Source organism: Mobula birostris, chromosome 8, assembly GCF_030028105.1.
Source record: "Mobula birostris isolate sMobBir1 chromosome 8, sMobBir1.hap1, whole genome shotgun sequence".
Classification (NCBI taxonomy): Eukaryota; Metazoa; Chordata; class Chondrichthyes; order Myliobatiformes; family Myliobatidae; genus Mobula; species Mobula birostris.
Window position 1 is genome coordinate 167355534 of NC_092377.1, and position 25058 is coordinate 167380591.

At 47.7% G+C, this 25058-nt stretch overlaps 1 protein-coding gene and 1 long non-coding RNA gene across 2 annotated transcripts in view; both read left to right on the forward strand.

Annotated features, from left to right (window-relative positions):
• Window positions 1–18100, forward strand: part of LOC140202104 (calcium-activated potassium channel subunit alpha-1-like) — an 87300-nt gene extending 69200 nt beyond the window's left edge. The window contains exons 22-24 of the mRNA XM_072266962.1: window positions 1805–1882; window positions 13207–13337; window positions 17885–18100. Of these exons, the coding sequence (XP_072123063.1) occupies window positions 1805–1882; window positions 13207–13337; window positions 17885–18100 (425 nt within the window). The remainder of the gene's footprint in view (window positions 1–1804; window positions 1883–13206; window positions 13338–17884) is intronic.
• A 624-nt stretch (window positions 18101–18724) lies between these two features.
• LOC140202360 (uncharacterized) lies at window positions 18725–22721 on the forward strand. Its single transcript, XR_011887081.1, has 3 exons — window positions 18725–18800; window positions 20849–20955; window positions 22500–22721. It is a non-coding gene; the product is annotated as an uncharacterized lncRNA (long non-coding RNA).
• The last annotated feature ends 2337 nt before the right edge of the window (window positions 22722–25058 follow it).

A 25058-nucleotide genomic window follows, 5' to 3' on the forward strand; every position in this document is an offset into this window, starting at 1 on the left:
ATCAGCAGCAGAAAACCACAAGCATACACTCAGGGGCCATTTTATTAGGTAAAGGGGTGTCCGGTAAAGTGACCACTAAGTGTATGTTGTGAAATGTGTTGTTTTGAGGCAGCAGTACAGTGCTATCAAGTTTATTGTCATCTACACAAGTCTATGTGTGTACAGCTACAGTGAAACACTTACAGCAATATCACAGGCGCAGAGCGGCAGGTAAGTGACATTCGCAGCGAAGAATTATACACACCTTTACAAGAAAACACAACTAGATCAAAAGAAAAGTTTATTTTAGTGCGAAGTGGTCAAAGTGGTCATGGTGTTGCTGAGCTGTAGTGATTGGGTTGTTGGGGTTCATTGCCTGCTACCGTCTGTAACGAGTTTGTGTGTTCTCCCTGCGCAATACTCCAGGTGGGCTCTGGCTCTGACCAATGCCTTATAAAGCCTCTGCATCACATTCTTTAGTCCTCTCGAAATGAATGCTAACATTGAATTAAATGCACACGCCAATTATATGGCACTAGATTCAAATACACAGAAGGCTATTTAACTCTTGGCATCAGGAACAAGTGGATACGTGAAACTGGGGACTAGCCCTCAGCACAGTAATGTAGTGGTTAGCGTAACTCTATTACAGTGCCAGAGACACAGATTTAATTCCCGCCTCTGACTGGAACAAGCTTGTACATTCTCCCCGTGAACATGTGGGATTTCTCGGAAACCTCTGCCGGCTTCCACATTCCAAAGTCGCGGGGGTTAAAAGGTTAATTGGTTACTTTGGTGTAACTGGGCAGCAGTAACTTGGGCCGGAGAGACCTGCTACTGTGCTGTATCTCTAAATAAATGAAACAAAGTCTTAAACTTCAGCTGGCCCACCCTCCACGGATGCTGCCTGGCCTGTTGTGGTTCCAGTACTTCTGGTATTCACCTTATGGCAGACAGGTTACTGTATATCTGTACGCAGAGCAGTCACACCATCGAAACAGAACTGGTACCAAACTACAGCAGAGATCGGATCCCAGTGGGGCCAACATGGAAGGATTCACCTGTGCAGTGCCTGAGGGGTCCTACAAGGGGATGCTGAGTGGGCTGGGATTGTTCCCTTTGAACAGAATGGGAGGGGCACACTGTGGGAGGGGTGGTACTGAGGGAGAGTCACACTGAGGGAGGGGTGGTACTGAGGGAGAGTCACACTGTGGGAGGGGTGGTACTGAGGGAGGGTCACACTGAGGGAGGGGTGGTACTGAGGGAGAGTCACACTGTGGGAGGGGTGGTACTGAGGGAGGGTCACACTGTGGGAGGGGTGGTACCGAGGGAGAGTCACACTGTGGGAGGGGCGGTACTGAGGGAAGGTCACACTGTGGGAGGGGTGGTACTGAGGGAGAGTCACACTGTGGGGGGTGGTGCTGAGGGAGAGTCACACTGAGGGAGGGGCGGTACTGAGGGAGAGTCACACTGAGGGAGGGGTGGTACCAAGGGAGAGTCACACTGTGGGAGGGGCGGTACTGAGGGAGGGTCACACTGAGGGAGGGTCACACTGTGGGAGGGGTGGTACTGAGGGAGGGTTGATACTGTGGGAGGGTCACACTGAGGGATGGTAACAGGGTGTTTGCTAAGAGTGTTAAAAGCTGAGTGTATCCAGACAGGTGTAACACATCACACTGCTACTCCTTAGAGGAATGGCTAGCTGGTCAGTGACTGTCCCGGCCAGCTCATCACCCCTGCACGTGTCCGAGTACAGGAACGCTGGCCGACAGTGGGCCTGACCAAGGTCACACTGTTGTTGATTTACTGTTCTCTGTTGTTGTAGTGAACTTCTTGGCCAATACGGATGCGTGTGCCTCAGTTGACAGATATCATTACAGAGTCCCTATCATTACTTCACTCGGTAAGGAATGCATTTGTTCAGTATCATTTTTGGAATCAGGTTTATTATCGCTGACACACTGTATAGAAACATAGAAAACCTACAGCACAATACAGGACCTTTGGCCCACAATGCTGTGCCGAACATGTACTTTAGAAATTACCTGGGGTTACCCATAGCCCTCTATTTTTCTGACTTCCATGTACCTATCCAGAGGTTTCTTAAAAGACCCTATCGTATCCGCCTCCACCACCGTCACTGGCAGCCCATTCCACGCACTCACCACTCTCTGCGTAAAAAACTTACCCCTGACATCCCCTCTGTACCTACTTCCAAGCACCTTAAAGCTGTACCCTCTCGTACTAGCTATTTCAGCCCTGGGGAAAAAGCCTCGGACTATCTATTGTATGTCATGAAATGTGTTGTTTTGCTGCAGCAGAACAGTGAAATACAGATTATAATTACTATACGTACAATAAGAAATATGAAAGTAAGTGAAGTAAAAAGAGAGCAGAATATTGAGGATGTGCTCTTGGGTTCAATGTCCATTCAGAAACCTGACGGCGGAGGGGAAGGAGCTGTTCCTGAATCACTGAGTGTGTCTCCTCAGGCTCCTCCCCGAGATGGTAATGAGAAGAGGGCATGTCCTGGGCAAAGGGGGCCGTTAATGGTATATGCCATCCTCTTGAGACATTGTCTTTTAAAGATGTCCTTGCTGCTGCAGAGACTAGTGCCCATGATGGAGCTTTTTCCAATGCTGTGCATTGCCCACCCCCTCATAACAAACAGTGATGTGACCAGTTAGCAGGCTCTCCACAGAACATCTGTAGAAATTTGTGGGTGTCTTCAGTGACACACCAAGCTCCTTAAACTCCTAATGAAATATAGCCACTGTGGTGCCTTCTTTGTAATTGTATCAGTATATTGACACCAAAGAACTCGAAACTGCTCACCATTTCCACTGTTGATCCCTGAGGACTGGTGTATGTTCCCTCGACTTCTCCTTCCTTGAAGTCCACAATCAATTCCTTGGTTCAACATTTAACCTCCTCCCAATTCCTCTCTGCCTCTCCCAAATAATTTGTGGCTCTTGCTGGGTTCTGCTGGAGCCTGTGGGGTGTGGTGGGTTCAAGCTCCCTATCTGGAGGCTGGCTAGTTGAAATCCCACACTAAGGGCTGGGGTTCACAGTCCAGATGGATACTATGAAGCAGTGGGGAAGTATGGCTGTCTGTCTTTGGAGGCCTGAGAGGAGAGAAGCAGCTAGCTGGATTGCATTCATCCACGCTGTGTGCTTGTTCTTACAGAAACGTGGTTCCAGTACAACAGCCCATGAACCATGGTGAAGACATTCAGTGACTTGGGACGATATTTCTTTTGTGACTCTGTGTCTTTGCTTTTGTATTATATGTGCTTTGTGCTGTGTATGACTGTTGATACTGTCTTTTGTGCCTTGACTCCAGAGTAGCACTGTTTTGTTTGGCTGTGTTCATGTGTGTGGTTGAATGCCAATTAAGCTTGAATTTGAAGTTGTTGCTTGCCCCCTCTCTCAATGTTCATTCCCCAGTCAAAGTTTACGTGTTGGTTTCATGACTGGCTCGGGTGGGATGGGATCTTCCTGTGTGTGGAGGGACCACTGTGCTTCTCACACTGCAGAAGTGTAGGAGCAGGAGGTGGCTGTTCGGCCCCTTGAGTCTATGCTATCATTCACTGACTGACCTGATATGGGCCTCAACAGCACATTGGTGCCTCTTCTCCAGTTATGTCTGATGCCCCAAGGCTAGGTAATTGGCTTGGTGTTGTTCACATGATTTGAGGTATTGGAAAACTGTTCTGCATGTCCTGTGTAGGGCTAATTGTTAATGCTATTGTGCAGTACCTTTGGGATGACACCAGTTGTAGATATTACTATCAGGACGATGTATAGCTTCTTTACGTTCCACAGTCTTTCAATTTCCTCTTTTAATTCTGCATATCTCTGCTGGTTTTCACTTACTGATTTCTTTTTTTTAATTTTTTTATTGAAGGAATGACACAATACAGAATATATAATGGATTACATTTTCCTCCATTTTGCTTTTATATCTTACCCCCAAACGAACCTCCCCCCACCCGCCCTCCCTGACCGTATCATGGCAGCTAATGTATTTACAACACAACAATTCACAAATACAAATACGGACATTTCACAACCATACCCCACACTACTTCAAGATGAAGGCACACACACATCCACAACATGTCAGATGATCCAAAATACACTCATATTACTGATTTCTGTATGCTATGTGTGTTTTGAATGGCTATATCTGTCAAGTAAAATATTCCTGCTTGTTTATCCTGCAATATTATATCAGGATTGTTATTATGGATTGTCCTATCTGTAATAATGGATCAGTCAAAATATAATTTGTTGGACTCTGAATTTTAAAGCTGCATTTATAGTAAGGTGTCATTTATGAGCTTCTATTTCAAAGCAAGATTTTGGTAAATGATGCTTGCCACTAGATTGTGCCTGTTAAACTGCTACCAGATCCTGTAATGTGTTGTAATACTTTGCCTGCCTCTTCGTAGGTTATGTGGAACAGTCTATGCTCCAAACCTATTCTGGTACTGCTCCCCAACTTTTCCTTTGATACACTGACGACTACATTGGTGCTGCTTCCTGCACCCATGCTGAGCTCGTCAGTTTCATCGACTTTACTTCAAACTTCCACTCAGCCCTCAAATTCACTTGGTCTATCTCGGACACTTCTCTCTCCTTTCTCGATCTCTCGGTCTCCATCTCTGGAGACAGACTGTCCACTGACGTCTTCTATAAACCCACTGACTCTCATAACTACCTCGACTATACCTCTTCCCACCCTGCCACATGCAAAAATACTAATCCCTATTCCCAGTTCCTCCGTCTCCACGGCATCTGCTCCCAGGATGAGGCTTTCCATTCCAGGACATCTCATATGTCCTCTTTCTTTAATGATCGTGGTTTCTCTTCTGTTGTCATCAATGATGCCCTCACCCACATCTCCTCCGTTTCCCGCACTTCAGCTCTCACCCCATCCTCCCATCACCACAACAGGGACAGAGTTCCCTTTGTCCTCACCTACCACCCCACCAGCCTCCGGATCCAGCACATTATCCTCCACAACTTCTGCCACCTTCAACAGGACCCCACCACTAAGCACATCTTTCCCTCTCCACCCCTCTCTGCTTTCCACAGGGATCGGTCCCTCCGTGACTCCCTGATCCACACGACCCTCCCCACGGATCTCCCACCCGGCACTTATCCCTGTAAGCGTAAGTGATACACCTGTCCCTACACCTCCTCTCTTGCCACCATTCAGGGCCCCAAACAGTCCTTCCAGGTGAGGCAACACTTCACTTGTGAGTCTGTTGGGGTCATCTATTGCATCCGGTGCCCCCGGTGCGGCCTCCTCTACATCGGTGAAACCCGACGCAGATTGGGGGACCGCTTCGTCAAGCACCTCCCTTCGTCCGCCACAACAGACAGGATCTCCCAGTAGCCACCCACTTCAACTCTGCTTCCCACTCCCATTCAGATATGTCCATACATGGCCTCCTCTACTGCCATGATGAGGCTAAACTCAGGTTGGAGGAGCAACACCTCATATACTGTCTAGGTAGTCTGCAGCCCCTTGGTATGAACATTGAATTCTCAAACTTCCGGTAATTTCCTCCCCCTCCCTTCCCCCATCCCAGTTTCACTCTGCCCCTCCCCCATCTGCCTATCACCTCCCTCATGGTTCTGCCTCCTTCTACTACCCATTGTGTTTTCCCCTATTCTTTCTTCACCTTTCCTGCCTATCCCCTCCCTGCCTCCCCTCCGCCACCCCTTTATCTTTCCCCCTACTGGTTTTTCACCTGGAACCTACCAGCCTTCTCCTTCCCACCCTCCCCCCACCTGCTTTATAGGGCCTCTGCCCCCTCCCTCTTCAGTCCTGACGAAGGGTTCCGGCCGGAAACGTCGACTCATCGTTTCCACGGATGCTGCCCGACCTGCTGAGTTCCTCCAGCGTGTTGTGAGTGTTGTATGTGTTGGTTTGTTTCTGGTTTCTGGTTTGTTTTTGGCATTTTCTGCGTTTATCATCTTGAATTTTTTGTTCTTTTATTATGTATTTTGATCATTTGTTATGTTCACTACCTGATCAAGTGTTGCCACAAGCAACCCCTCTGTGTCTGGGAAGAGGTCTCCAACCCTGACCCAGGCGCTCAATGATTCCCTATTAACATGTAGTCTGTTCAGCTCATGAGGATGTCTTCTCTGAAGAGTCGTGCTCGTCCATTGGTTAACTTCTTCTTCTGTAGTGATAATTCCTTTATTTTTCTAGATTGTACTTTCACTTAAGTTTAGTGGTGAATACTTCTTATCAGAATTGCATGGAGTGCCGAATCCTGTTTTCGCTGATGAAAGTATATCCTCAGAAGTCTTATCAGACTGTTGTGTAAATTTTTAATGTCTGTCATTCCTCTTCCCCCTTTGGTCAGGTAGTGTTAATCTAGGTGTGGTTGAGTGTATATGGTGTTTTATAAAATATGTATTTCAGTTCTTATTTTTCTTTGTAAGTTTTACAGAATGGTTTTGGACCAAGATAATATGCCAAAAGAATATGTTAATATAGCGAAAGTGTTTGTTGCCTTTGTTGTATTTATACTATTGATTGGCAGATTTCGTTGCTTTGAAGTAAATGCTGTTGAAAGTTTTCTCTTTATTGCACTGTGATCTATTTTCTTTGCTTGTTGATATCACAGATACTTGTATATTTCATAATCGTCCATCGGTTGTATTGTATCCCGCTGTTCTGTTTTGTATTCTGTTGCACCTTTCCTTATGTTTAATGTTCTGCACTTATCCAGTCCAAAGTTCATATGTATATCTTTCGAGAAAAGTTCTGTTATTTGAATTCATTGCTTTAGCTTTACTGATGAAGGAGCGTATGAACATAGAACGTAGATCATAGAAATCTACAGCACATTACAGGCCGTTCAGCCCACAATGTTTTGCTGACCGTGTAACCTACTCTAGAAACTGCCCAGAATTTCCCTACTGCATAGTCCTCTATTTTTCTAAACTCCATGTACCTATCTAAGAGTCTCTTAAAAGACCCTATTGTATCCACTTTGACCACCATCATTGGCAGTGCATTCCATGCACCCACCACTCTGTGCGAAAAACTTACCTCTGACATCCCCCTTGTACCTTCTTCCAAGCACCTTAAAACTATGCCCCCTCATGTTAGCCATTTAAGCCCTGGAAAAAAACCTCTGGCTATCCACACGATCAATGCCTCTCATCCTCTGTCGCTCCAAGGAGAAAAGGCCAAGTTCACTCAACCTATTCCATAAGGCATGCTCCCCAATCCAAGCAACATCCTTGTAAATCTCCTCTGTGCTCTCTCTATAGTATCCACATCCTTCCTGTAGTGAGGTGACCAGAACTGAACACAGTACTGCAAGTGGGGTCTGACTAAGGTCTTATAAGCTGTAACATTACTTCACAGCTCTTGAACTCAATCCTATAGTTGATGAAGGCCAACACACCACATTCTTAACAACACTGTCACCCTGTTCAGCAACTTTGAGTCTCATATGGGTATGGACCCCGAGATCTCTCTGATCCTCCACATTGCTGTGAGTTTTACCATTAATATTACTTTCTGTCTTCAAATTTGACCTACCAAAATGAACTACTTCACACTTATCTGGGTTGAACTCCATCTGCCACTTCTCAGCCCAGTTCTGCATCCTATCGATGTCCCGCTGTAACCTTTGACAACCCTCCAGACTCTCCACAACACCCCCAACCTTTGTGTCATCAGCAAACTTACTAACCCACCCTTCTACTTCCTCATCCAGGTTATTTATAAAAATCACAAAGAGAAGGGGTCCCGGAAATAGATCCCTGTGGAACACCACTGGTCACCGACCTCCATGCAGAATACGAATCATCTACAACCACACTTTGCCTTCTGTGGGCAAGCCAGTTCTGGATCCACAAAACAAGGTCTCCTTGTATCCCATGCCTTCTTAATTTCAGAAGGAGCCTGGCATGGGGAACCTTATTAAATGCCTTGCTGAAATCCATATACACTACATCCACTGCTCTACCTTGATCAATGTGTTTTGTTACATCCTCAGAGAATTCTGTCAGGCTCATAATGCACGACCTGCCCTTGACAAAGCCATGCTGACTATCCCTAATCAGATTATGTCTCTCCAAATGCTCATAAATCCTGCCTCTCAGGATCTTCTCCAACAACTTGCCCACCACTGAAGTTAGACTCACTGGTCTATAATTTCCTGGATTAGCTCTACTCCTTTTCTTGAACAAGGGAACAACATTTGCAACCCTCCAATCCTCTAGCACTTCTCCCGTCCCTATTGATGACACAAAGATCATCGTCAGAGGCTCAGCAACCTCCTCCCTTGCTTGGTTTTAAATTGTCCATGTATAGAAGATGTGTCAAGGTATAATTTGTTTGGTTGTGTCTGATTCAGTAAATTATAGATTGAGTTTGAAGCTAGACAGAACCATAGTAGGTTTTGAGAGTTGCTCCGGAAAATCGCTGTTTATTTTGGTAACAGTGGTTGTTTATTCTTGATTGTTAATAGTGTAATTATAGTACACCAATGCTATATCAAATTTTGTAGGAATTTCACAAGTACAGGGTGTAGTTTATGTATATTAAGAGCTTCTATTAATCGTGACTGTGGGGTGGGACAGAATCAAATGCTTTCTTGTAGTCAATATAACAACATAAAAGATTTCTGCTTTTCTGCTGACTTGGTTTAGAATTACAAAATCTATTATCAGTTGTAGTTGACATCATTTCATACCCTCACAGCATCCTTTCTGCTCTTCTGTAAGTACACTGTGGTTATCTCAGTGAATGGTGATTGGTTATGAGATACATGATGTTACAGTTGTATTATTAATTTTATTACAATTTTGTTATCTACATTTTATTGTTATTATATCCAAACATTACTGCATTTAGGTAGTCATAGAGCAAAGTGATCACAGAACGTAGACTAAAGAGTTCCACTTCCAGAGAAAGCGCAGTGCAGACACACAGCAAGCTGCAAGGTCCAGATTCCATCTTTATTGCACAAGAGGTCTGTTCAAGAGTTTGTACACTCTCCCCGTGACAGCACAGTCTGCATGATGTTTGTGTCTTCCTCCCGTGACCACGTGGGTTTCCTCCTACATTCCATGGGGTAAACCGGCCACAACGGCGTAACTGGGCCATGTGGGCGGGTTGCCCCAGAAGGGCCAGTTACCGTACTGTATCTCTAAGTGAGACGTGAAACAATCCCTTCAGCCTAGCACCCTAAGTCACCATTTCCCAGGGTGATTCCCTATCCATCTCTCTCACCTTCTTCTTCAGCCCATCACCACTACTGGGGCACAGGGTGCCGAAAGCAGCTCACCAGAGTCCTCTGGCCTGGGCCAGTGGAAGGCTGATCAGCCCTGTGGCTTCTACTTTCACCACACGACTTCGTGCGTATTCTAGGTGAAGACGGCCGGCTGGGGATGGGCAAGGCAGCAGCAGCCAAACCAACGGCACTGTGGTCATCTCTGAGCCTCAGAAGGGTAGGGTGAAGTTAGGCGAAGCAATAGTCAGGGGCGACTCGATAGTTATGAGGACAGGTAAGAGATCCCGCAGCAGCAAAAGAGATGCCAGGATAGTGTGTTGATGTTTCCGAGCGGTTGCAGAATATTCTTGAACAGGAGGGTGAGCAGGCAGAGGCTGTGATACATATTAGTACTGCAGAGCCCTGGGAAAACGGTCTTTCTGGAGCAGTAGTGTTTGGGTGATAACGGGTGCTTTGGAATGTGATCTGAGCCCTTTGTTTAGCGGGAGATAAAGAGAGAAGATGCTGAAGAGAACCGGATGTAGGAATCAACCCAGTGGGGGACTGTGGTTCGATGGAGCAAGGTTCTGCAGTCAACTGAGGATCAATGAATATGACTCTGGGAAGAGCTCAGCTCCAACTTGTGCACATTAGACTGTTTAATTATAATGGGTCCTTTTCATTTTTTTCCTTTCTTTTCTTTACTACGCCTTTAATTAAGTTAACATTCATAAATATAGTTCATTTAATCGTATATAGTGTGCTGTCTGTTATTTCTTGGCACTGAGTTGTAACAGGGTAGCAAATTACACAGCATTACACAAACCAGGGGTGGGTTGGGACAGCCCAGTCTTGCTGGTTTGGCGGGACTAGACTGTACATCACAGAGCCATTACAGAGGCTTGGGTGTCTCGGTGGCGGGATTGGCTGCTGAGTGCTTTAGATGCTTCAAAAAGGACTGGGAGGGTGGCAAAGGAGATGGGGGCGTGGCGTTGCTAATCAGGGATAGTATCACGGCTGCAGAAAAGGAAGAATTCATGGAGGGATTTTCTACTGGGACAGTGTGGGTGGAAGTCAGAAACAGGAAGGGAGCAATAACTCAACAGGGTGTTTTTTATAGACCACCTAATAGTAACAGAGACATCGGGGAGCAGATAGGGAGGCAGATTCTGGAACGGTGCAATAATAATAGGGTTGTTGTGATGGTGATTTTAATTTGCCTAATATTGACTAATATCTCCTTAGAGCAAGGGGTTTGGATGGGGTAAAGTTTGTTAAGTGTGTTCAGGAATATGTAATGTGATGCAATATGTAGATAAGCCAACTAGAGGAGAGGCTGTACTTGATCTGTTGTTGGGAAATGAACCTGGTCAGGTGCCAGGTCTCTCAGTGGGAGACTATTTTGTAGCTAGTGCTCACAACTCTATCTCCTTCACCATAGCGCTGGAGAAGGATAGGAACAGACAATCTGAGAAAATATTTAATTGGGGTAGAGGGCAACATGATGCTATTAGGCAGAAACTTGGGAGCATAAATTGCAAACAGATGTTCTCAGGGAAATGCACAGCAGAATTGTGACAAATGCTCAGGGAACATTTGCATGGCGTTCTGCATGGGTACGTTTCATTGAGGCAGGGAAAGGATGATAGGGTAAAAGAACCATGGTGTACAAAGGATGTAGAAAATCTAGTTAAGAAGAAAAGAAAAGCTTACGAAATGTTCAAGAAAGTAGGTACTGTTAGAGCTCTAGAAAATTGCAAGGGTGTTAGGAAGGAGCTTAAGAATGGAATTAGGAGAGCCAGAAGGGGCCATGAAAAGGCCTTGGTGAGCAGGATTAAGGAAAACTCCCAAGGCATTCTACAAGTCTGTGAAGAGGAAGAGGACGAGCCAGGTGAGAATAGGACCAATCAGGTGCAATCGTGGAAATGTGTGCATGGAGTTGGAGGAAGTAGCGGAGATACTGAATGAATCCCGCCCCCCCCCCCCCACCGGGTTGACTCCTACATCCGTTTCTCTTCAGTATTCACCAGGGAAAAAGACCTTGGCAGTTGTGGGGATGACTTACAGCGGACTGAAACGCTTGAGCATACAGACATTAAGAAAGAGGATGTGCTGGAGCTTTTGGAAAGCATCAAGTTGGATAGGTTGCTGGGTCCAGACAAGATATACCTCAGGCTACTGTGGGAAGCGAGGGAGGAGATTGCTGAGCCTCTGGCGATGATCTTTGTATCATCAATAGGGACGGGAGAAGTACCAGAGGATTGGAGGGTTGAGAATATTGTTCCCTTGTTCAAGAAAGGGAGTAGAGATAAGCCAGGAAATTATAGACCAGTGAGTCTGATTTCAGTGGTGGGCAAGTTCTTGTAGAAAATCCGGAGAAGCAGAATTTATGAGCATTTGGAGACACATAATCTGATTAGGGATAGTCAGCAAGGCTTTGTCAAGGGCAGGTTGTGTTTTATGAGCCTGACAGAATTCTTTGAGGATGTAACAAAGCACATTGATAAAGGTCGAGCATTGGGTGTAGTGTATATGGATTTCAGTAGGGCATTTGATAAGGTTCCCCATGCAAGGCTCATTCAGAAATTAAGGAGGCATGGGGTCCTTTTGTGGATCCAGAATTGGCTTGCCCACAGAAGACAAGTGTGTTTGTAGTTGGTTCATATCCTGCATGGAGGACAGTGACCAGTGGTGTTCAGCAGGGATCTGTGCTGGGACCCCCTCATCTTCGTGATTTTCATAAATGACCTGGAAAAGGAAGTACAAGGGAGTTCTGGGTGTGTGGAATGCACTGCCAGTGATGGTGGTAGGGGCAGATACAATAGGGTCTTTTAAGAGACTCTCAGGCAGGTACAGAAGTTCTACAGAGAATGAAAACAAAATGTACATTTCTTTAAAAAATCAGAAAACAGCAATCAAAATTCTTTGGACACATCATGCGAAGAGAGACATTAGAACATTTAGTTACAACTGGAAAGCTGGAAGGAAAAAGAATCAGAGGCAGACAGAGAATGAAAATGATAGATGGAATAACATCTATAGAAACAGGGGAGGCAACAACTACAATTCGGAGGGTCAGGGACCGTGATGGATGGAGAGACATGATCGCCCACGCCGAACGGCAAGGCACCTGAATGAATGAATGAAGGTAGGTACATGGTGCTTAGAAAAATAGAGGACTATGTGGCAGGGAAATTCTAGACAGTTTCTAGAGTAGATTATATGGTAGTCACAACATTGTGGGCTGAAGGACCTGTAATAACAATAACAATTAACCATATAACAATTACAGCACGGAAACAGGCCATCTTGGCCTTTCTAGTCCATGCCGAACCCTTACTCTCACCAAGGCCCACCAACCCGCACTCAGCCCATAACCCTCCATTCCCTTCCTGTCCATATATCTATCCAATTTAACTTTAAATGACAACATAGAACCTGCCTCAACGACTTCTGCTGGAAGCTCGTTCCACACAGCTACCACTCTCTGAGTAAAGAAGTTCCCCCTCATGTTACCCCTAAACTTTTGCCCTTTAACTCTCAACTCATGTCCTCTTGTTTGAATCTCCCCCACTCCCAATGGAAAAAGCCTATCCACGTCAACTCTATCTATCCCCCTCATAATTTTAAACACCTCTATCAAGTCCCCCCTCAACCTTCTATGCTCCAAAGAATAAAGACCCAACTTGTTCAACCTTTCTCTGTAACTTAGGTGATGAATCCCAGGTAACAGTCGAGTAAATCTTCTCTGTACTCTCTCAATTTCGTTATGTGCTATAGATTTCTATGTTCTATGTTCTACAATCCTCCCTCTCCCAGGAATGAGGCTTTGGAGCTTCTGTTGGCGTATCTGTAGCTCTGGATTGTTACAGGGTGGGGTGGCTCACTCCATGCCCAACCCCCCTCCTTTCGCAGCCGGGCTTGGGACCGTCCATGGTGGAGTTCCCTGACTCTGTTTCCTCTTTAATTACAGTTCACCAATCGAACGTCTATTTTCTGGACCAGGGAGACCGAGGTGAAGCGGACACTGATCTGTATCTCACCAAGCCTCACGCCAGTGGGTGTGTGTTTGCCTTCAGTATCCTGAACTCTCTGACATGTATGGTGAGTGCAACCTGTCTGACCGATAGTGAAGAAGACCCTTGGCTCGCCGGCCTTCATCAGTCAGGGCAACCAGTGTGGAAGTTGGAAAATTATGTTGCAGGTGTACGAGGTGTTGGTGAGGGTGCATTTGGAATATTGAGTTCAGTTTTGGTCAGATTCCGATTCGTTTCTTTATCACATGTACATTGAAGCATATAGTGAAATGTGCTGTTTGTATTAGCAGCCAACACAACATGTGCTGGGGGCAGCCCGCAAGTGTTGGCACACACTCCAGCGCCAACATAGGATGCCCACAATGTTCATAGTCATACTTTATTGATCCTAGGGAAAACTGGTTTTCGTTACAGTTGCACCATAAATAATTAAATAATAATATGTAAATTATGCCAGGAAATAAGTCCAGGACCAGCCTATTGGCTCAGGGTGTCTGACCCTCCAAGGGAGGAGTTGTAAAGTTTGATGGCCACAGCAGCGGAACAAACAAAACAACAACAACAAAACATGCCCCCTTCTCACCCTCCTACACACCCACTACATTGATTGGCCTAATCTCAACCAATAACAAGGTGGCCTACAGGGAAGAAGTCATCTCTCTGACACAGTGGTGTCAAGAAAACAACCTCTCCCTCAATGTCACAAAAACAAAGGAGCTGGTTGTGGATTTCAGGAGGAATGGAGACGGGCTAACCCGTTTTGACATCAGTGGATCTGGGGTTGAGAGGGTAAACAGCTTTAAGTTCCTCGGCATCCACATCACCGAGGACGTCACGTGGTGTGTACACACCGACTGAGTGGTGAAAAAGGCACAACAGCACCTCTTTCACCTCAGACGGTTGAGGAAGTTTGGTATGGGCCCCCAAATCCTTAGAACTTTCTACAGGGTCACAATTGAAAGCATCCTGACTGGCTGCATCACTGCCTGGTACGGGAACTGTACCTCCCTCGATCGCAGGACTCTGCTGAGAGTGGTGCGGACAGCCCAGCGCATCTGTAGTTGTGAACTTCCCATGATTCAGGACATTTACAAGGACAGGTGTGTAAAAAAGGGCCTGAAGGTTCATTGAGGACCCGAGTCACCCCAATCACAATCTACTCCAGCTGCTACCATCCGGGAAATGGTATCACAGCATAAAGGCTGGGACCAACAAGGTCCGGGACAACTTCTTCCACCTGGCCATCAGACTGATTAACTCCCGCTGATTTGAGTGTATTTCTACGTTACACTGACTGTTCTGTTTATTATAAATTATTATAAATTACTGTGTTTGCACATTGCACACTTAGACGGAGATGTAATGTAAAGATTTTTGCTCCTCATGTATGTGAAGGATGTAAGAAATCAAGTCAATTCAATTCACACACACAGACAGACCTCCATCTCTAGGCCCATAGGAACATAGAAAACCTACAGCACAATACAGGCCCTTCGGCCCACAAAGCTGTGCCGAACATGTCCTTACCTTAGAACTACCTAGGCTTACCCATAGCCCTCTATTTTTCTGAGCTCCATATATCCATCCAGGAGGGTCCCCTGGCAACAGAAAAGATGCCATTAAGCTTAAAAGAATGGAAAGAAATTGGGCACAGGTATCGATTATAACAGACGTTTCCATGACAAACTCTGCCATCTTCTTCAGGGATGATGCCTGGGCATATCTAGTCCGGTGGTATTTATACCCCCATTGCCCGACCCTCCTGATTGGTTAGAGCTCACCCAATAAGATTTCTGCTCTCCCACCATGTTTACAGTGAATTCCAGTTCTTACTTAGAACAAGACCTTTGTCTTTGTTAAAATTCTTTTTCTCCCGTTTTATTTCAATGGCTTCCTTTACCAGGCAGTCCCAAAAGCCATTGGCACGGCACAGTAGTTTTGTGCCATTGAAATCAATCCTATGGATGTTGAGAATGCAGTGTTCTGCTACCACTGATTTGGGGAAGGAGCTGCCAGAGGAAATGGATTGGGCAGGTGTATGAACAACACTTAAAAGATACTTGGAATGGAACATGGATTAGAGCAGGGGTTCCCAACCTGCGGTCCATGGACCCCTCAGTTAATGGTAAGGGTGGGAACCCCTGGTTTGGGGGGGATTGAGCCAAACATGGGCACATTGGACTTGTTTAGGTTGGCATGGACCAGTTGTGCCAAAAGGCCTGTTTCCATGCTGTGTGGCTGCGGAATTCAGACTGGCCAAGGGCAGGAGATAGATGAGACCAGGTGAAAGGGAACATAGGTGGCAGGGGAGAGGAGGGATGGAATGGAAGGGTGTCAGATCAATTCTCGGTGACACATTTCACTGTATGTTTTGATCTACATATGACAAATAAAGCTCATCTTTAAACTGTTAAACAAGGAAGGGAATTAAAATGGTGCCTTGTTTAACCTGGAACTAGGTAGTTGGGGGGGAGATGTGTGGAAGTGTGGGCTTTGCTGAAGAAGATGAAGTTGGAGTGTGAGGGATATTACGCTTCTCTTGCTCTCAGTTCAGAGGCTAGTGTGCCATGGCAAGTCCAAAGGAAGCTGGTTGCATCCCAGCCTGGTCTGGAAACACCAATGTCCAGGAATGGAAAGGTCTACAGAAAGTGGTGGACACAGCTCAGTCCATCACAGGCAAAACCCTCCCCACCATTGAGCACCATCTACAAGGAGCACTGCCACAAGAAAGCAGCATCGATCATCAAGGACCCCCACCATCCGGGCCATACTCTCTTCTCAGGGCTGCCATCGGGCAGGAGGTACAGGAGCCTCAGGACACACACCACTAGGTTTAGGAACAGTTATTACCCATGAACCATCAGGTCCCACACCACCAGGTTCAGGAGCAGTTATTACCCCTCAACCATCAGGTCCCACATTACCAGGTTCAGGAACAGTTATTACCCTACAACCATCAGGTCCCACACCACCAGGTTCAGGAACAGTTATTACCCCTCAACCATCAGGTCCCACACCACCAGGTTCAGGAACAGTTATTACCCCTCAACCATCAGATCCCACACCACCAGGTTCAGGAACAGTTATTACCCTACAACCATCAGGTCCCACACCACCAGGTTCAGGAGCAGTTATTACCCCTCAACCATCAGGTCCCACACCACCAGGTTCAGGAACAGTTATTACCCCTCGACCATCAGGTCCCACACCACCAGGTTCAGGAACAGTTATTACCCTACAACCATCAGGTCCCACACCACCAGGTTCAGGAACAGTTATTACCCCTCAGCCATCAGGTCCCACATTACCAGGTTCAGGAACAGTTATTACCCCTCAACCATCAGGTCCCACACCACCAGGTTCAGGAGCAGTTATTACCCCTCAGCCATCAGGTCCCACATTACCAGGTTCAGGAACAGTTATTACCCCTCAACCATCAGGTCCCACACCACCAGGTTCAGGAGCAGTTATTACCCCTCAACCATCAGGTCCCACATTACCAGGTTCAGGAACAGTTATTACCCTACAACCATCAGGTCCCACACCACCAGGTTCAGGAACAGTTATTACCCCTCAGCCATCAGGTCCCACATTACCAGGTTCAGGAACAGTTATTACCCCTCAACCATCAGGTCCCACACCACCAGGTTCAGGAGCAGTTATTACCCCTCAGCCATCAGGTCCCACATTACCAGGTTCAGGAACAGTTATTACCCCTCAACCATCAGGTCCCACACCACCAGGTTCAGGAGCAGTTATTACCCCTCAACCATCAGGTCCCACATTACCAGGTTCAGGAACAGTTATTACCCCTCAACCATCAGGTCCCACATTACCAGGTTCAGGAACAGTTATTACCCTACAACCATCAGGTCCCACACCACCAGGTTCAGGAACAGTTATTACCCCTCAGCCATCAGGTCCCACATTACCAGGTTCAGGAACAGTTATTACCCCTCAACCATCAGGTCCCACACCACCAGGTTCAGGAGCAGTTATTACCCTACAACCATCAGGTCCCACACCACCAGGTTCAGGAACAGTTATTACCCCTCAGCCATCAGGTCCCACATTACCAGGTTCAGGAACAGTTATTACCCCTCAGCCATCAGGTCCCACACCACCAGGTTCAAGAACAGTTATTACCCCTCAACCATCAGGTCCCACACCACCAGGTTCAGGAGCAGTTATTACCCCTCAAACATCAGGCTCCTGAACCAGTGTGGATAACTTCACTCACCTGAACTCTGAACTGACTCCACAACCTGCAGACTCATGTTCAAGGACTCTACTACTTATGTTCTCAGTCTTATTATCTATTAATTTGTCTGCCTATCTATTTATTTGTTTTTTGTTTGTGTTTGCACAATTTGTTTTCTTTTGCATATTGGCTGTTTGTCAGTCTTTGTGTGGAGTTTTTCATTGATTCCATTGTATTTATTTGTTCGGCAAGAAATTGAATCTCCAGATAGTCAGTATATGGTGACATACTTTGCTAATGAAGAGTAACGCATGCACATTGATGGCCAGCATCTGCAGAATCTCTTGCGTTTGTGTCTTTGATAATAAATTTACTTTGAGCTTTGAGCTCTTGATCTCTGCCTCTTTCTACAGACGTACTTCAATGACAATATTCTGCTGCTGATCCGCACCCTGGTGACAGGAGGTGCCTCCCCAGAGCTCGATGAGCAGCTGGCTGATGAGGACGCACTGAGGGGCAGTATCAATGCCCAGGACAACATGGACCAGAGGAACCGCTGCAAGCTGGCCTATATCACCATGTGCGACAGGCGCTTTGAGGAGTTTGCGGTGGGTCACGTTGCGTTCTGATGTTATTCATCCAAAATCAGGAAAGAGGAACAAAACTTGACTCACAGTCATTTTGTTAAGTTAGTAGAACAAAAAAATGGAACAGTGGACAGTGATAGAGGTCTAGTAATTGAAGAGAGAGAACAGCAAAAAGATGGCACCAGTGCACGGTGAGCTCCTCTTATACCCATTGATAAGAAACATCCCATTCAAATTTGTAAATAAGAGTCAACCAATCAGAAAGCCCCTATTCAAATAATGCAGCACTGGTGAAATTTCCAGAGCTTTCCAGAATCATACAGGTGTAACTATTCGGGGATATATTGAACATCTGTGTAAACATATTGTGACCAATAGGGGACACACTGAACAAGTGCACATACACACTGTGACCACTAGGAGGCATACTAAACAGTTACAAGTATATAAGAACTCAATGTTTGGATGGAGACTTAAGCACTGTGCCAATTCGGAAAGGTTGGTTACAGGCCAATTCGTGGTAGCAAGGTCCAGGCACCGGAACGTTCCAAAGCGTTCCAGAGTGTGAACCTGACCTTTGGATGGAGACTTCAGCAGGGCTAAATTGGGAAGATTGGGATACAGGCCAAATCGAGGCAGTTTTGTGCTGGCCTCAGAGCGTATCGAGGCAATTGAACCCAATGTTTGAACGTCAGTTTAGGCGCCAGGACAGATTGAGAAGGTCGGGGTGTTGGGGCCTAAGGTGAGGGATGGGCCTATTCGGATCGCTGCTCCATGAGACACTGTAATGCTGAACTATGGGACTTACTTCATGGACTTAAGTTCAGAATTCTATTTACTCGCTGTCACTGGTTTTCCTCTCTGCTCACCGGGTGTTCAACAGTCTTTTTTTAACAGGTTCTTTTTGGTTTCTTTGCTTATGGCAGTCTGCTAGGAGACAAACCTCAAGGTTGTATGATGTATGCATACTTTAATATTAGAAGTTCTTTGGACTTTAAAATACAACCAGTTAAGCTGTGTTCATCTGCCAAGAAATAATACTTCAACAGTCTAATCCGACTGTCACCTGGTGTATGAGGGGTGGGGGCTGGAGGAGGAGAGGAGGTGAGGAGTTCAGAATGGAGGGGGAGGGGTTTGGAGTGGAGGAAAGGGGTGGGCAGTAGAGGAGGAGAGGTAGGGAGTGGAGGGAGGGGTTCAGAGTGGAGTAGAAGGGGTGGGGAGTGGAGAAAGAGGGGAGGGAAGGGGGAATGGAAGGGGAGAGGTGGGGAGGGAGGGGAGAGGTGGGGAGTGGAAGAAGGGGTGGGGATTGGAGGAGGAGTCTGGGGAGGGGAGGGGTTCAGTGGAGGGGGAGTGGTGGGGAGGGGAGGGGAGATGTGGGGAGTGGAGAGGGAGGCATGGCCTCTTATGGGTATTGTTCATGTTTTGCAAGTGCTCCTGAGTGTGAGTTCAACTGGGGAAGTCAGAGGTCTGTTGTCTGCCAGTCTGCTGGAGGCCCAGAAGCCTGTCCTGGGTTTGGAGGATTGTCTGTGTGTGAGAGGGAGGGAGAAACGGGGTTTGTTTTGCTGCGGGTGTTTTGTTGCTTGCTCTGTTTTGTGTTGTTCTGATGAACATTGTGGGCATGCTGTGTTGGCACCGGGTGTGTGGCAGCCTCCAGCACACCCTCGGGTTCGTTGGTTGTTAACACACAGGACACTTTTCAATGTCCGTGTGGTAAATGGAACGGATCTGAACCTGAACGTTAATCTGATGACGCGGAGGTCGGAGGAGTTGTGGATAGTCTAGAAGGTTGTTGTAGGTTACAATGGGAGGCAGAGTCGGGCTGAGAAGGGGCAGATGGAGTTCAATCTGGAGAAGTGTGAAGTGGTTCACTTTGGGAGGCTGATCTTGAAGGCTGAGTGGTTAATGGCAGGATTCTCAGCAGTGTGGAGGCCAGAGGGATCTTTGGGACCACGTCCGTAGATTAGGGACATTTAGAGACTCTTGGACAGGAACATGGGGTATAGATAGGGTAAATGCAAGCAGGCTTTTTCCACTGAACCACAGATCATGGGTTAAGGGCAAAAGCTGGAAAGTTTAAGGGGAGCATGAGGGAAAACTTCTTCATTCAGAGAGTGGTGAGAGTGGAGCGAGCTGCCAGCACGAGTGATGGGTGCGAGTTTGATTTCAACATTTAGTACATGGATTTTGGGGTATGGTCCAGGTGCAGGTCAATAGACTAGGCAGTTTAAATAGTTCAGCACAGACTAGATGGGCTGAAGGGCCTGTTTCTGTGCTGTAGTTTTCCATGACTCTATAATTCCATCAATGAAAGAGAACTGGAAGGGAATGTGGCAAGGAAGGGTTAGGTTGATCTTAGGGTATGTTAAGAGATTGGCATAACATTTGGAGGGAAGGGAGATGTTCCTAAAACATTGAGTGAGTGTCTTCAGGCTCCTGTACCTCCTCCCTGATGGTAGTAGTGAGAAGAGGGCATGTCCTGGGTGATGATGGACGCTGCTGTCTTGAGGTGCCACCTTTTGAAGATGTTCTCGATGCTGGGGAGGCCATTGCCCATGATGGAACTGGCTGAGTCTGCAAGCGTCTGCAGCTTTTTCCAGTCCTGTGCATTCAAGAAGCTTTTGTGTTTACTGTTTGGGCCTTGCCCTGGGCAGATGTAGAGGGGGTGACGGAGATGTTGAGTCAATGGGTATGGCTGTGGGCAGAGGGGATGGAGGTACAGCCCCTGGCGTGAGTTATCTGTCAGGAAGCAGCAGATCTACTTGTCCCTAATGGCCACCTCTGTCCCCCCAGCATGGTGGAAAGTATGGAGACCTGTTCTGCAAAGCTCTGCTCCAGTACGGGATCCTCTGCTTTGGTGTATTTCGACTGCAAGACCCAGGCAAACTGTCAAAGAAACGGTAAGTCCCCCTGCACACCGGCTCTGTCTGAGCACAGTCGCACTGGCCACACCGACAGCCCCGGAAACCCTGTAACAGCTGGCAGGGCACCTGGCCCCTCGATCTTTCTTTCCCCACTCTGTACCTGCTGACTAAACAGCTGCCAGATGTGTCGTTTGGGTGCTTTGGGGGACAGGCAGGAATGTTTTGGATGTCCTCTGCCCCAGAGCTTAAAGATAAAAAATCTTTAAGGTTCGCCTTATCTGTCCCATTGAAATGTGTTTTTTGTGTCAATGACCAGCACAGCCCGAGGATACGCTGGGGGCAGCCCACAAGTGTCACTGTGCTTCCAGTGCCAACATAGCATGCCCACAACTGACTGACCCGAACCCATACGACACGGCGTGTGGGAAGAAACCAGAGCACCCGGAGGAAACCCACAGACTGCGGCAGGAGTTCAACCAGGTGGCTGGCACTGTGAAGCATTACGCTGGCACTGTGCCATCCAGTCCGCCAGCTGCCTTAAACCTGAGTCCCTGTCTACAGGTCTCTGTGCCCAGTGAAATAGTTCAACCGCATTTACTTTTCCTCTGAATCTTCCCTGCATCATTACCGGTTTAATGTCATCTTTCTACAGCAGGTCAATCAGAGGGGCCAGTGCCAGTGGGATAGCACAATGTTGTCCAGTGCCAGCGGGGTAGCACAGCACTTTCTAGTGCCAGCGGGGTAGCACAACGCTGTCCAGTGCCAGCAATCAGGGTTCAATTCCCACTGCAGTCCGTAAAGAGATGGGTAGCGGGGTGGAGATGTACCTTAACCAAAGGAGGTGTGAGGCACTCCTTCCCTCCGCTAGCCTGCAGGTCACCCTCGGGCAAGGTGTAGCACCTGCTTACCCCCTCCCACCCCGATCAGGGTCACGTGAAGCCATGAGAACAGGTGGTGGGTGGTCGTACGAGCAGCTGGTGCAGATCACAAGTCCTGGTTATGTGACCACTGACAGCAGACAGAGTATTGATAATGGCTGGGACACTGCCCAGAAGAAGGCAATGGCGATGTAGAAAAATTTGCCAAGAACAATCATGGTCACCATGATTGTCTATGTTATACAACACAGCACAATAATGATGACGATGTCTGTAAAAGTTTGTACATTCTCCCCGTGACCACATGGATTTGCTCCGGGTGCTCCAGTTCTCTCCCACGCTCCAAAGGCTTGCGAGTTAGAGTTAGTAAATTGTGGGCATGATTTGTTGGCGTCGGAGGCGTAGCAACACTTAGAGTCATAGAACATAGAACGTAGAATAGTACAGCACATTACAGGCCCTTCGGCCCGCAATGTTGTGCTGACCCTCAAACCCTGCCTCCCATATAAACCCCCACCTTAAATTCCTCCATATACCTGTCTAGTAGTCTTTTAAATTTCACGCACTGTGTTGGTCATTGGCACAAACGACGCATTTCCCTGTATGTTTCAATGCACGTGTGACAAATATAACGAATCTTCAAGTGCAGTCTCAGCGATATCGTTCCGACTGCTGCTCTGAACCTGTTGTACTTTGCTCTAGGTTTGTCATTACAAATCCTTCGTCTTGCTTTGAGCTGACCGAGTCGGACTTCATCATGTGTACTGTGCCCTCCTATGACACTCAGACCATAACCAGCAACATCTCCTCCCGAATAAACTACCTGTCCAGGTTCATCCCACTTCACACAGTATCCAGGCAGTCCTCCCTTGGCATGAGGACTGACTACGATGCTTATAGCCGTGACTACACTGAGCTGACAAGGCAGGAGGTGGACAGGGACAGGGAGCGGGTGGGGAGGGGAGGTGCGGTCAGGGCTGCAAAGCCCAGGAAGCGGAGATGCTTTGAGAGCTCGACATTGAAGATGCTGAGGAAAGTACTGAAACCCACCATTACGCAAAGGGCTTCCCAGGGGAGGAAGAGGAGGTCCTCGCCGTTCATTACAGTCCGTCACTACAGGGTAGACACAGACGCTAGCAAGGAAAGTCAATCCTTGAGATCGTCCACCGAGGTTGAAGTCAATATGATAATGGATGAAGGGATGGAGTCCGCAAATCCTGATGCCGAAGGTCAAGCTGCAGCTCTGAAAACCACCGGGACATCTGTGGATACAGTTCCAGAAATCAGTGTGCCACCTGTAGTCACAACAACTGGTTCTGCTGTAGCTGCAATGCCCGGGCCCAGTGCACAGCCTCTGGGCACAACACCCAGACCCAGTGTACTGCCTGTGACCACAACACCCGGACCCAGTGCACTGCCTGTGGGTACAACAGCCGGACCCAGTGCACAACCTGTAGACACAACACCCAGACCCAGTGCACAGCCTCTGGGCACAACAGCCGGACCCAGTGCACAACCTGTAGACACAACACCCGGACCCAGTGCACAGCCTGTAGTCACAACAGCCGGACCCAGTGCACAACCTGTAGACACAACACCCAGACCCAGTGCACAGCCTCTGGGCACAACAGCCGGACCCAGTGCACAGCCTGTAGGCACAACACCCGGACCCAGTGCACAACCTGTAGACACAACACCCAGACCCAGTGCACAGCCTGTAGACACAACATCCGGACCCAGTGCACAACCTGTAGACACAACACCCGGACCCAGTGCACAACCTGTAGACACAACACCCAGACCCAGTGCACAACCTGTAGGCACAACACCTGGGCCCAGTGCACAGCCTCTGGGCACAACAGCCGGACTCAGTGCACAGCCTGTAGGCACAACACCTGGGCCCAGTGCACAACCTGTAGACACAACACCCAGACTCAGTTCACAGCCTGTAGGCACAACACCCAGACTCAGTTCACAGCCTGTAGGCACAACACCTGGACCCAGTGCACTGCCTACAGCCACAACACCCAGACCCAATGCACAACCTGTAGCCACAACATCCGGACCCAGTGCACAACCTGTAGGCACAACACCCGGACCCAGTGCACAACCTGTAGGCACAACACCCAGACCCAGTGCACAACCTGTGGGCACAGCACTCGGACCCAGTGCACAACCTGTAGGCACAACACTCGGACCCAGTGCACAACCTGTAGCCACAACAGCCGGACCCAGTGCACAGCCTGTAGGCACAACACCCGGACCCAGTGCACAACCTGTAGCCACAACACCCGGACCCAGTTCACAACCTGTAGCCACAACACTCGGACCCAGTGCACAGCCTGTGGGCACAACACCCAGACCCAGTGCACAACCTGTAGCCACAACACCCGGACCCAGTTCACAACCTGTAGCCACAACACCCGGACCCAGTTCACAACCTGTAGCCACAACACTCGGACCCAGTGCACAACCTGTAGCCACAACACCCGGACCCAGTGCACAGCCTGTAACCACAGCACTGCAGCCCAGTGTGGGGAGCAAGGACATACAGCCAGAGCAAAGGCCCAAACTTGGTGGGGGCCCAGAATGATTTGTTTATTGCCATACAGATTTGCAGACAGGCTCTGTATTCCTTGGACATTTATTTTTAATAAATCAATATGGTTTAAGATTCAAGATTGCTTAATGTCATTTCCAGTGCACAAGTGTAAAGGAAAACAAAATAACCGTTACTCCGGATCTGATGCACAATAATAATAAAATAACACAATAATTATAAATACATAAGATAGCTTCTCTGCATATTGAACGTCCGTACAGTGACGCTAGGCACAGGAGTCTCTGTACATAAGGTGATGTAGTAGTGGTGGTTGGGGGTGTGGAGGGGTGGGTTACTGGGTGGAGGGGTTGACCAGCCTCACTGCTTGGGGAAAGTAATTGATTTTGAGTCTGGTGGTCCTGGTGTGGATGCTACGTAGCCTCCTCCCTGATGGGAGTGGGACAAACTGTCTGTGTGCAGGGTGGGTGGGATCCTTCATGATATTACTGGACCTTTTCCAACATTTACAGTATTACTGAAATTTACTGGGGCTGTTGGCATCCTTCTGTCTCATAAGATGATAGTAGCACACGGGAAAATTCAGATTGTGGTGGTGTACTTCCTAGAGTGGCTGAGGAGTCCCTCTCCGGAAGACAATCTCTTCTACACTGGCTGCAGGTGAAGGAAGATGGGCATCTGGTTGGAGCGGCCCTCTCCTT